Here is a 13,142-nt window from a genome sequence, read left to right as displayed (position 1 = left end):
AGACACAGAACTCGAAGCAGGCTCCAGGCTATGAGCTGTCAACACAGAGCCCGACGCGGGGCTCAAACCCACAGACTGTGAGATCATGACCTAAGCCGAAACCAGATGCCCAACCAACTGAGCCACCCAGATGCCCCAAGATTTGGAATTTCTCAGGATGATTTTTTTATATGGATTCTTTCCATCTTATTCATATTCTTTATTCACAGGGTCTAGCATTTCATTCAATTTCATTTCAGTAAACACTCACATATATACTAACATAAATTCTGTAAATGCAGCTTGCAATTTTGTCTTGACACCATGATCCTTCCATTTGGAGGTGTTGTTCTGGAAATAGTAACGTCTTCTCAACGTTTACGTTTCGTAGATACTTAAATCACTATTTATGTCACAGCTTCCTTGGTGCCAAACTCCTCTTCTTTCCAGAATTATTGAAGGCCAATCTAATAGGAGGTGGGCATTCAGCCAATGTAGAATCACCACCAAATTGCATACTCATTGACACTGGCCAAATTGGTCACCCCGTTCTAACCCTTCTCCGTTTTCTCAACAGTTTAGATTGATGCCTTTTGGTTTTGCCACCCATCAGAGAGATGGTGTGATCTGGATGCAGAAAGGCAAGACCTCCCACAGCCAGATAGTAGGATTTCAGTACTGGTGACTTGCCAAGCACCGTGAACAAGAGCTTAGTAACTGTGCCTTAGTTTCCCATTCTGTTAAGGAGAGTTGATAATATTGCCTACCCCACAGGGTTGCTGGGACAATGAAATACACCAGTATGGTCAGAGAGCAACAGTGTCACAACTTCAGCTGATGCCAATATGACATTCTATTGCTGTCTTTTCCACTTTTTCACCACTAGAAATGGTCGTTGAGAAAACAGTGCTAAAGAAATGCTGAACATTTAACTAACCTTCTCCATGTTCACAGTCTCCATCTGAGTAAGAGCCTTTATTCCCCCATCCCAATGTGGCTTACTGTTAGGATTTGCTCCAGATACTTTGTGTCAGAGTTCTTAATCGCCAAAAAGGTGTTTCCTTTTCCCTTAAGGGTTAGGCAAGAAATTGGTCTGCAAATGCATACTTAGTCATTAGTTTGAACAGCTCCCTGGTTCTTGCTACTAAACATGTCTGTTTCCCCGTCATTTTCCTTTTTGGGTGAAAATAAATCCATAGCTCTAAAGAGTTTCTTAGCCAGGTCTATTGCTTTAGTATAATTCATAGACTTTCCATTTGTGTATTTGTTTATTTACAAAGCATATGTAATTGTTTGAAAGCTGCCACTTCAGGGCGCCTGGGTGGCTCAGTCGGTTGAGCATCCAACTACGGCTTAGGTCATGATCTCACGGTTCGTGGGTTCAAGCCCTGCATCGGGCTCTGCGCTGACAGCTCAGAGCCTGGAGCCTGCTTCAGATTCTGTGTCTCCCTCTCTCTGCCCCTCCCCTGCTCGCGCTGTCTCTCTCTGTCTCTCAAATATAAATTAAAAAAATAAATTTAAAAAAACCTTGCCACCTACAGCATTAGCCTTTTATGCACACCTTCACCAGGGCCCAAGACTTCCACTACAATGGTCTATGGTCTTGGTGTGCCTTTAGTTCCAATTAGATCACTTTCCAAGCTTTGCTGACACACATATTCATGAATGTGGATGCATATCTGGGGATTCTAACACTTCACATATATGGACTGATTAGGATTAGAACAAGTGTGATAGGAAAAAAATCTAATTGGGGTGCTGACCATGTGTAGACCATGTGATTCCCCGGGGTTGTGAATTCAAGCCTCACATTGCGGGGGCAGAATTACTTAAAATCTTAAAAAAAGAAAAAGAAAAACATCTTATTAATCTGGAGTTTTCATACATGACAGAAGGACTATATCAATTTCCCAAGGTATGCAATGATACCCAGAGATCTACTGCATGAGGAATAATCCAGTGTGATTGAAATTCTGCCATAATATAATTAAGTTCATCCAAAATACGTCAAAGATGCCACTACATAATGGTGTAAATATATGTTAATGTATTTATATTACACATAAATGTGATTGATGCTATTGTACAGATTAAGTATAAAATGCTATGTACAGATGTGCTATGTGCTGATGAAACCATAAATGTTTATTTATTTTTTGAGAGACAGAGAAAGAGCATGAGCAGTTGGAGCAGAAAGGGAGACAGAATCTGAAGCAGGCTCCAGGCTCCAAGCTGTCAGCACAGAGCCAGACGCAGAGCTTAAACATGTGTATCATGAGATCATGACCTGAGTCAAAGTTGAATGCTTAGGGGCGCCTGGGTGGCTCAGTCGGTTGAGTATCCGGCTTCAGCTCAGGTCATGATCTCACAGTTCCTGGGTTCAAGCCCTGCGTCGGGCTCTGTGCTGACAGCTAGCTCAGAACCTGGAGCCTGCTTCAGATTCTGTATCCTTCTTTCTCTTTGACCCTCCCCTGCTCACACTGTCTCTCTGTGTCTCTCAAAAATAAATAAAAAACATTTAAAAAAAAGTTGAATACTTAACCAACTAGGACACACAGGCTCCCCCCTCACTCTTCAGTTTGTCGCACTCAGTGTCTGTGGGTTACACAGCAAAGCCCTTTAAGTCACAGGCTTTCTGTGACTAGATGAGCTGTGATCTGGTATTCACTGTCTCTTCCCTTCTATTAACCCTGCTTTCCATCCAAAAGGTTTCTCTTGTGGAAAGGGAGGTCATTGTCAACTCTACTTCCGCGTCTGTGTACACAGGTGTAGACAGTGGAAGTAGAGTTTACAGAAGGAGGTTTGCTACCAACAGTTTGTACACACATTCGTTCATTGATTCATTCAACCAAAAACTGATCATGCTTAATTTAGGTTCCACACTCCCTTAAACGGGGAGTTTACCAAGGTATCTAAGACAAGGTTCTTGCCCATGAAAACATTCTACCTGGGAGAGAGAAACACAAAGAGAAGTACAATAAAGGCATAATTAGATACTACAATACAGGTTCTGCAAGATGTTACGACCAACTCGGAAGGTGCGACATTTGGGCTAAATCATGACGGAATCGTATCTGCACATGAATGCCTTATTTCTTTTATTGCCTTGATGGCAGGGGCCACGTCTCATCACGACACCTTTACCATGGCAGATGCCAAATAAATACATATGGGATGAATAAGTGAAAGAAATCCAAATTTTAAGCTTTTAATGATGGAAAAAAAATACATTTCAGAATTATAATCAAATTATGCCTGACAAGGGAAAAAAATAATCTTCGGGTACTCAAATATGTGTTGGCAGAAAAAATGCCTTCATTGTTTTTTTATGTTTATTTAGTTTTTGAGAGAGAGAGAGTGTGTGTGAGCAGGGGAGAGGCAGAAAGAGAGGGAGACAGAGAATCTGTAGCAGGCCCCAGGCTCTGAGCTGTCAGCACAGAGCCTGATGCGGGACTTGAACCCACGAACTGTGAGATCATGACCTGAGCTCACTTAACTGAGCCACCCAGGTGCCCTGGAAAACGCTTTTAAATACTGATCCGAAAAGAAGAGCCACTGACTCTTCTTTTGGGTACCACAGACCAGAACACTGTAACGCTACGAGATGCTATTAAAACAGTAGGAGGATCCGTTGTTTTGGGTTTTTTTCCCCAGTACTCTGTGATACTGATATTATTGTCCTTTGACAAATGGGGGAACTGAAACAGAGAAGGATGAAGTCATTAGCTCCAATCATACAATCAGCACAGTGTGGAGGCTGGATTCCAACCCTGCCCTGCCTTGTCCCAGAAGCAAACCCTTAGCTGCAAGGTGATGTAGCTTCACCCTGATTGGCCTACACACGTAACCTTTACAGTTACTCCTAAGCAGATAAACATGATGCAGCAATAATGGTCATCTGCATTTTAGAAGATGGTAGAAAAGAGTTAAGGAAACCTCTGTTCAATAATTTAGACTGAAGAAAATTCTTGACTTATTTTCAAAGTCCCAAAGGCAAGTTTTCAACCATAAATCTTCCAACGTTTGAACTCAGGTTTTGAAACGTAAGGTATTCTCTGATTCTCCTTACGTTGAATACAAGGAGTTGGAACCTAGATTTCCTTGGAACCCAGAGAGTTCATGTACGATCTTGGCTGCTGCAATGTTAACAGTCCTAACCTTAATCTCCCCCAGCGTCACTCTTTTCATTAAGGCCACTTCTCTGAGAGGCAGCCAGGAAAACAGCCACCAGAAGAGTATGTGGTATTTAGAAGCTCAGGAATAGGTAAGTGGTCAGACGTGTTTATTGGAATTCTTCTGTATGGCTGGTCATATGATCTTCCTGCAAAGGAAGCCAGGAATAACCCACTTTAAGAAGGTCGGGGAGGAACAAAGGGGATCGTGGAGAAGAGGACAGGAAAGAGGAACCAGGCTGCAGGAGAAAGAACAGAAAAGCCAGAGGATGAAGTACAGTTTGTCGGAATTCCTGAAACCATTACCTGAGCTTATCTCTGATGGCTACCATGCTGATAAGGGTTCATTTGCGACACAACAAGGGAATGAAAAAATATATACACAGATCTATGCATCAGACTTTATCCCTCTCTGGATGGTGAACTTGGAATACACAAGAATTCATCCTGAGTTACGCAGTAAGGGGACAGCTGACCAGTCACGGCCAGACCACACCTGCGGCAGAGATGGATGTGGTAGGAGATCAGAGGTTGGGGCCACTAAGCCACAGTCATCATTCCCTGTTATCTGATACCATGTATCCTTCAGTTATATTTAGACTTCCCATGTGAGAGTTTTAGCCAAAGTTAGCATAGCAGTAGCAATAATTAGGAGATCATAAATAATAACAGTAATGATAACAATTTAAATATTTTTAGTATGGAAAATATACCATTTTGAAATACTAAATTCTCACCAAATGAAAACATTTCTAATGTTAAAAAATATATATTCTGCTTTCTTTGTTCAACACATAATCAGTTTCCTAACCTCCTTTACCCAGACCTCTGTCTCCATAGTCTCTCTCGCACACACATATACACACCCTCACCCCGTCCCTTACACTTCATGCACAGACTAGTGGAGAGGAAAAAATTTTCCTCTACCCTTCTGGGTTTTTTGGCTGGTAAATTGACTTAAAGTGATTAATAGAAGAAAAACAATTTTAATTATGTATGTATGGGAGCCCCATCTGGATATGAGACCCAAGGACACGTTGGGTCAGTTGAGGTTCTTAAGCGACCCTGGGCCAAGGAATGGGATGGCGGGTTGGGGCTTCGAAGGGGAGGAGGGTGATTCATAGAAGAATAAGGAGAGATGTTCAAAAATTAGATGTCTGCCCTTCCATACAGAGAGGTCTTCCAGAGAAACAGTCATCCATGGTAATAGCTTTCTCTTGAGCCAGGCCCAGTCTCCAAATTATTTTCGGTCATAACAACTTTACTCTTGTTTATTATGCTTTTCCTGGTAACTCCCTATAATTGACTCCCCACCCCTAACATCTTCTTTTGCCTGTAGCTGAACATGGTGTTTAAGGTGATGGCCTTGGCCATTTTAGGGAGTTACTCAGTGTTCCTGGCTCTCGCCCATGTATACCCAAGAGGCATATGTATCATTAAACTTTTGTTTGTTTTTCTTCTGTAAATCTGTCTTATATCAATTTAATTATTAGATTAGTCAAAAACCTAGATGGGTAGAAGGAATTTGTTTTTTTTTCCACCATACTATATGCTCTATAGGCAGCCATCAACTTATAAAGAACATGCAATAAAAAAGGGTTCTGAGCTCAGACTTAACCAGACTCAGATTCCAACTTTTCCTTAGCAAAGTATATGACTGTAACTATTCTGAGTTTGAGTTTCCTCAATCTGAACCACTCTGGATAAAGTATGGGACCTCACAAACACGTGATATGTTACTTACATGGATAGTGAAAATAGAGATATTTTTTACATGGCAATTGTATCTCAGGAAAACTATGGGAAAAAATTTAAAATAAGTAAGTAAAAGGGCACCTGGGTGGCTCAGTCAGGTAAGTGTCCAACTCCTGATTTCTGCTCAGGTCATGATCCCAAGGTTCATGGGATGGAGCCTAGCATTATGCTCTGCGCTGACACACCTAAGCCTTCTGGGAATTCTCTCCCTCTCTCTGCCCCTCCCTGACCATTCTCTCCCTCAAAATAAATAAGCAAATTTTTAAATGAGTAAGTAAGTAAATAAATAAATAAATAAATAAAAGAGGAGGTACTTCCTATATGTGCTTGAAATGAAAAGACATCCTTTTCTTAATGACTAAAGGATTTATCTACCATACATCACCCAGGACTCCAGTTTCTTCTCTCCTCTCCTGCATCTGTCACTTTTCAGCAATGTGAGCAAAAAGCAAACATACAGCCTGTACGGTCATTTCATATTTTTATGCATTTTACTAATGATTTCGGAGAAAAGAACCTTGAGTTTAAACGGACAAAACGAGAGTGAAGATGAAGTTCAGGTTCAAGTTATTGAGGCAAATGCCAGTTCCATTTCCACGGAAGATCAAACACTGAGTTAGTCAGATGTCACTTTGGTAGCCAGCTAACTGCCAAGACAGAGGACTGAGAGCACTAAACGGCCTCTCTATCTGGAGTGCCAGAATCAGTAACAGCCCGCCCTCTTCCTCAGCCACGCGTGTCGCAAAGCGGGCTCTGCTTCCTTTGGTATGTTCTCCAACCTCCAAGGTCAATCTGATAACATGCCCGTGGGGCCTTCAGAGGACCCTCAAAACTTCACTGTCTGCTAAAAAATCATTGCGCAGAGCCAAGAAACAAAAACAGCCCAAGCCACAAACGGATGATATCAGTGTAGCTATCAAGATAAACCTGAAAAAACAGGTAGCTGAGGACAGCAGAAAGCCAAGAATGCAAAAGGTAAACGTCTGTGATTAAACGAAAAAAAAAACCAACCACAAAAACAGAGAACAGAAACAAGACCCTAATGTCAGCTTCCTGAGGAAAAGGGGTTTATCACAATCTATCCCTCTGTGCTCTACGGTGCCCTGAACATGTACTTATGTCTTTCTCTCTGTCTGTACGTATGTACGTACGTATTCATTCATTCGTTGTGCTAAGCACTCAAGTGCCATCTGGGTACAAAGTAACTGATCCCAGGCTTCGCTCAGCCAAGTACGACCCCTCACCGCCGGCACTTTAGATGTATTTGTGGTTGAACATCGGGACACTCTCTGGGGAGGAGCTGCATCCTCTCTGGGTCTCCCCTCTCTGACACGCTGATAAAGAGAACTGAGGCTTCAGGTCAAATCTTTCCTGTTAGCTGCCTCCTTCTCCCAAGCCCCAGAAAGAGATCTGGCACAAACCAAAGGTGGGCACAATCCACCCATCTGTTTCTCCTCGCTGACCCGCCAGGCACGATCCCTCATGTTCACTTCAGACCGAGCCCCGCATGGCCGAATGGCAACACGGTCCTACCTGGTCTCTCAGCCTCTCTTGGTGGCCCATGATCGCAGTGGCATGATGAGGGTACTTCTGCTTCAGATGTTCGAGGAAAGCTTCTCTCTTCCTGTCCATCTCAGATGTTTGCATTCCCAGTATCTCTTTGGAACTTCGGGGCCCCCCTAGAGTGTGTCTCCTCGGGATGTTGCGGGAAGACTTGGAAATGGAGACGCGACTGTTCCCATTAGAAAGGCGTTCCTTGGTTCTGCGACATTCTGCATCTTCTAATGATGTCACATGTAGATTGCCTTTTCCTTGATCTGAAAGGCAAAAAAAACCAAAATACAGTCCACGATTAGCAATTTTACTAAGAAAGGTCACTGAGAAAACACCAAGAGGGTTTCTGGAAACTGTTAATGTGGGACCATAACCTATCAGATTCCTTGTGTTTAGGCAAGAAGGGGGGAAAACTCAATAATCAAAGGAAATAAGAGAAATTGCACTACAACAAAAAGCTGCAGAAGAATGTTGGCCATTTCCGACTCTTTCCCTGAGATTATTCAGAATGAAAACACTTGGTCAGACTGGTTTGCAGGCAGCCAGTTACCCCTACCTCCATCTGTAATTATAGAAAAGTTAGCTCCGGGGGTTCTGATTGTGTCTTTAGTTTTAATCACAACTTCATGCTGGTAACAGGGCTTTAATTTTTTTAATGTTTTACTTGTGGAGAGAGAGAGAGAGCGAGCGAGCAGGGGAGGGTCAGAGAGAGAGGGAGATACAGAATCCGAAGACAGGCTCCAGGCTCTGAGCTGTCAGCACAGAGCTAAATGTGGGGCTTGAAGCCACAAACAGAGATAATGACCTGAGCCAAAGTCAGATGCTCAACCGACTGAGCCACGGAGGCACCCCTACAGGACTTTTACAGTTTCATAATCTGAAGGTGGTTTCTGAGACATTTATTTCATCCCCAAGACCAAAACTACCTATTATAATCACAGACATGTGAGTCCCCTGAAAACTCCAGCCCCCCTCCATTAGCATAAACCAAGGAGGCACTAGAATATTATTAGGTTAGGGGTGCCTGGGTGGCTTAGTCAGTTGAACGTCTGACTTCAGGTCAAGTCATGATCTTGCAGTTTGTGGGTTCGAGCCCCACGTCAGGTTCTGTGCTGACAGCTAGCTCAGAGCCTGGAGCCTGCTTCAAATTCTGTGTCTCCCTCTCTCTTGGCCCCTCCCCATCTCGTGCTCTGTCTCTCTCTATCCCTCAAAATAAATAAACATTATTTAGGTAATTAGGTAAGAATGGAGATGTAAAAGCCTAGACACATTTTACCTGAAGTGGACTTTAAAATACACAATGAAAAGGGAAGAGATATGGTCCATTCTGATGGCCGTGACCTAGACCCTTGGCCTTGACCCTGCCTTGGACATGGCCTTTACAGGACAGGTTGACTTCCACCCAGAAGGGAGCAAGGGAGGCAGGTGACGACAGTGGGTAGGGAATCTCTATTCACTGCCAATGTTTGGCAATGGGGTGTCACGTCTGCACATTCCAGCTGGCTGAAGGAGAATTCTTTAGAAACGAGGCTCGAAAGGGAGAGCTATGAACATTCAAAAGCACGTCAGGCTCTCTTCATCGGGAGAGATCTTACACACTACAGAGATGCGGGCAGAATAAGGTATTCCTGCTCACTGAACCCTGGGGTCTCAGGAGCCCTGCCTTTAACCTGACACTCAGGCCATATAACGTGATCTCCCAACCTCGCCACTTTCATTCATAAAACGAAGGAGGCTGGACCAGTATTAGATGTGCTGAGTCTTCTAGCTCTAAATCCTTTAAAATCCACTCTAAATTATTTTTTAAAGAAGGTTCCAATAAAAGCTGATTTACTAATTATTTATCTTTAAAAGTTACATGCAGGGGCGCCTGGGTGGCTCAAGTCAGTTGAGCGTCTGGCTTCGGCTCAGGTCATGATCTTGCGGTTCGTGGGTTCGAGCCCCGCATCGGGCTCTGTGCTGACAGCTAGCCCAGAGCCTGGAGCCTGCTTCAGATTCTGTGCCTCCCTCTATCTGTGACCCTCCCCTGCTCACGCTGTCTCTCTTTGTCTCTCAAAAATAAATAAAGAGTCTCATGCTCTACCGACTGAGCTAGCCGTGCAGTAGGCATGACTTTGAGTAGATAATGAAAGAAAATGCAAAATGCTAATTGATTCATGATGTGGTTTCATCTTAGCTTGGGCAAACCATGCAGTATTTAATATATAGTAGCAGAATATTTACTATTGAAGCTTGAAAAGATGTGAGTTCTTTGTGTACCATCTTTCATTTATGCATTTAAAAATAAATAAATAAAATAAAAAAACATAAAAAAATTTTTAAAGTTACATGCAGAAAGAAAGATTCAATATTTGAAAGTTCTAGACTGGGGTCTCAGATAGAGAAACACAACTTCACATCAGTGATATCTAAAAGTGTCCGGTTTATACACACACGAGCTCATCTGAAGACCACGCCCCCACTGCATTTCCCTCTTTGGAAACGTCTCCGTAGACAACTCTAGGTCTGACGCCCTTTGGTTAGGCCCAGAAAACATTTGAAACTCAGGCCTATTCTGGTTTTCCATCCCTGGAATGGCATTCTGGGACCAATTCTTCTTGTTTACCCTTCACTTCTCATTACATTGCTAATTATAGAATCTCCATCAGACACCAGTGAAGAAAGGGAGGAAAAAAATAGCCAAATTAGCTAATTCTCCGACTCTTCATTAGTTTCAGCAGTACACTTAGAAGGGGGAGAAGATGGAAGTATTGATTAAAAAGATGTTCAGAGATTAACTGTATCATTTATTTAGGCTCCCTTCTCATTGGATGGACCCACATGACGGCTGCCTGTTTTGTAGTGTCTTCTTTAATAAAACAGAAGTAACGGGATCCACTGAATAAAGCAAGTTGCAGAAAATGCCATATGTCAGCTTGGTAAACACGTGTGCAATCTGGTTTCGCTTTAGCTCTCCAGATGCATGTGTGTGCACATGAGTTTTATATTGGCCCAAACCTTGCTGTGTGCTTGTCGTAACGCTGTTGACTTTTACATAGATTTCTTAAGATTACTTTCAACGTCATTAACCTATTTAAAAATGATCTTGGAGAGCTAGATTAATTGGCAGGATTGAATCTCTGGGAAGGAGCCTTCTTCACGTGGGCAAACACACAGACGCCCCGTGGGAATAAACGTTCAGGAACCTTCAGACACTAACAGGGGCAGAAAGTTCCATCTGCCTTGCTTCGCCACACAGACTCAAGAGCCATTTTGTCTCATCCGAGGATCCTCAGACTAGGTCAGGACAGCCAGAACAGTAGCCCCTTTGGAGACTGAAAACAGTTTTCTGCTTTCTTCCATCAGATAAATTGGGAAAGGCGTGGGGAGAGGGGAGGAGCGGTGGAGTTCACGGCCAATCTCCTGTCACCATTTACCTCTGAGCAGCCCCAGCTTGCTGACTCTAAACCCCTATTGTTTTCTCCCTGGAAGGTCATGTCAACCGTGTGCTACTTTCCCATTTTTTCTTTCTCGTGGATTCTTCTCAAACGTCTCCAGTTGCTTAACAAGGTTGAATGTGATTGGGAGGAAGGCAGCAAAAGCACTGATGCCTAATGCACTAAGGGCCAAATGTGCAATCCCCGGGCAGACGTCCAGATGAGGGCGGAGCTCACGCCTTCCCGCGTCTCTCCTTCTTGCCCTGAACCCCACTCCGCCATGGGTCCCGTCTGTCTCCCGTTCCACCACCAGGCACCAGCAACAACCCAACACCACGTCCCACACGGAGCCACTTGCACATGCATCCCTGCACCTTTTCCTCAGCAAGGCTCAGTTCTTAGGAGCCCTCACTTCCCGTGCCTGAAGGAGAACGGACAACTCTACCATTCCAGTCATTTGGGAAGGCGGTGGTCCTTCAGCTGGGGAGAAAAACTAAGCAGGGAAACACAAGAGGCGACCAGGCAAAGGACATGCAGTCACAACTCCACAGCCACGGAGTCAGAGATCCACAGTCCCGCCCCTTCTTCATTATCCACCAAGCCATCCGCACGGAAATCTAGTTCTTTTTCTTGTCTGGAATGCACTTTGGTGCTGACACTGAAGTATGGGTGTGTCTAGCTGCTCGCTATTCTGGGAATCCGTGTCAAACAAATAACGGAGCCATGGCGTGAAGACAAGGCTTTCGGTTTCCCCTTCCTGCCGCTCCCAGCCGTGGCGCGGCCCAGGGCGGCTGCTCCCTGTAGCTCGCTCCAAGCAGGGCAAGGAGCAAAAACGGGAGCTTTGAGCAGAGAACAGCCCGTCCAGCACTCCCAGGAGCAGAAGCAGGGATGAGGAGGGCAGAGGTGCCAGAGAGACTCTCCTGAGTTTCCAAGAGCTTCCTGGTCGGGATGCAGCAGGTGACCCCGCGGGCGGGAGCCCACAGAAGCTGCAAGGCTGGTCGCTGGGCCACAGCTCAGGTGGCCTCAGCCACGTGAGCTGACCTAACAGCAAGAGATCTGGGACCCCGCATCATTCAGACGTCCCACGCCTGCCTTCCCCCTGAGAGCCGGCGACAAGACTTCCCTGAGATTTTCTTCCTGAGTTAAGACCAGGTAGGCCACAGCCTCTTTGAGAAGGAGTCCCTCGCTTCTTTATAGCGGCTTCTGGTCAGCTCTCTCTAAGATGGAGCTTCTCAATCGTGCCAAGGTCCTTTCTTGTCATAGAAACTCTGTGGGGGGGTACTATTCCGTCCGGCTGCACAACCTCTCCGGGACCTTCTGTGGCAGCGACAGGATTTTGTCCATCTGCGACTTCAAACCATAATGTCCTCCTGTGGTATACACAGAAAGGCTTCGTTTTCCAGCGTCCTTCATCTAGCTGGGTGGGTGACCAGTGAGAGTGACCAGAGGTGACGTGGGCCACCTTCAGCCCTGGCCCCCAGGTTTGCTGAATGATCTTCCATGCTCTTTCTCTTTCTTCTGGGGCTAGCTTCAGCAGAAGCTGTCAAGGTCTTGCAGAATGGCGGCCCGGCCACACAGAAGGAGCCTAGGTCCCAGACCCAGCCTGAAGGAGATCTGCCTGGCCAGGAATGTCCACATTCCGCTGTGTTCAAAAAACTAACATCGATTATGCTAAACCACAGAGATTACAGGGCTGTTACAGCAGTTCGCCTCTCTGACTAATATACATAACATATTCTGTTGGGGGCCCACGGGATTCCTTGCTTTTTCAGTTTTCTTGTTAGTATCATACAGATCACTACCATATACGAATTGGCACAGAAACTACGGCTGGAATCAGACCATTATATATCTTCACCTAAAAAAGGCTTAAAAATTAAATAAGGGATAAACAAGGTTTCTGGGAGAGACAAAATAGGAACTGTCCTTCTGCTCCCCGGAAAAGCATTCTCAGCTCAGGTATTGGTTAGATGATTCATTCCCTCTCGAAAATATTTATTCAGTGCCTGCTCCGTACACTGAAAGGAGTTAGGAAATACAGTGAAGTTGTGATCGAGAGAGACATAATCCCCTTCTGTCACAGAGGATCCGCATTATAATTAGGGAGGCAGACAACAAAAATTATGTCCTACAAATGTCACGTAGTGGTAAGTGCTCTTTCGGATAAAACAGGTCAGGGGCAGAGACTGAAAAGGCAATTTTAGAGTTCTGTGCAAAGACTTGAGTACCTGGAACTCCCCAAGCTTGTGCTCCGTGGGGGCTGCCA

At 44.6% G+C, this 13,142-nt stretch overlaps 1 protein-coding gene across 11 annotated transcripts in view; it reads right to left on the bottom strand.

The window, feature by feature from the left end:
• Positions 1 to 13,142, bottom strand: part of KIAA1217 (KIAA1217 ortholog) — a 426,188-nt gene that overhangs the window by 274,281 nt on the left and 138,765 nt on the right. For all 11 annotated transcript variants that reach the window (XM_029953664.1, XM_029953665.1, XM_029953669.1 and 8 more), the window contains exon 2: positions 7,440 to 7,723. In XM_029953664.1, coding sequence (XP_029809524.1) covers positions 7,440 to 7,553 — 114 coding nt within the window. In that variant the 5' untranslated portion in view covers positions 7,554 to 7,723. The remainder of the gene's footprint in view (positions 1 to 7,439; positions 7,724 to 13,142) is intronic.

Source organism: Suricata suricatta, chromosome 10, assembly GCF_006229205.1.
Source record: "Suricata suricatta isolate VVHF042 chromosome 10, meerkat_22Aug2017_6uvM2_HiC, whole genome shotgun sequence".
Classification (NCBI taxonomy): Eukaryota; Metazoa; Chordata; class Mammalia; order Carnivora; family Herpestidae; genus Suricata; species Suricata suricatta.
The sequence above is the reverse complement of the archived record's forward strand: the minus strand, read 5'-3'. Positions and strand labels throughout refer to the sequence as shown.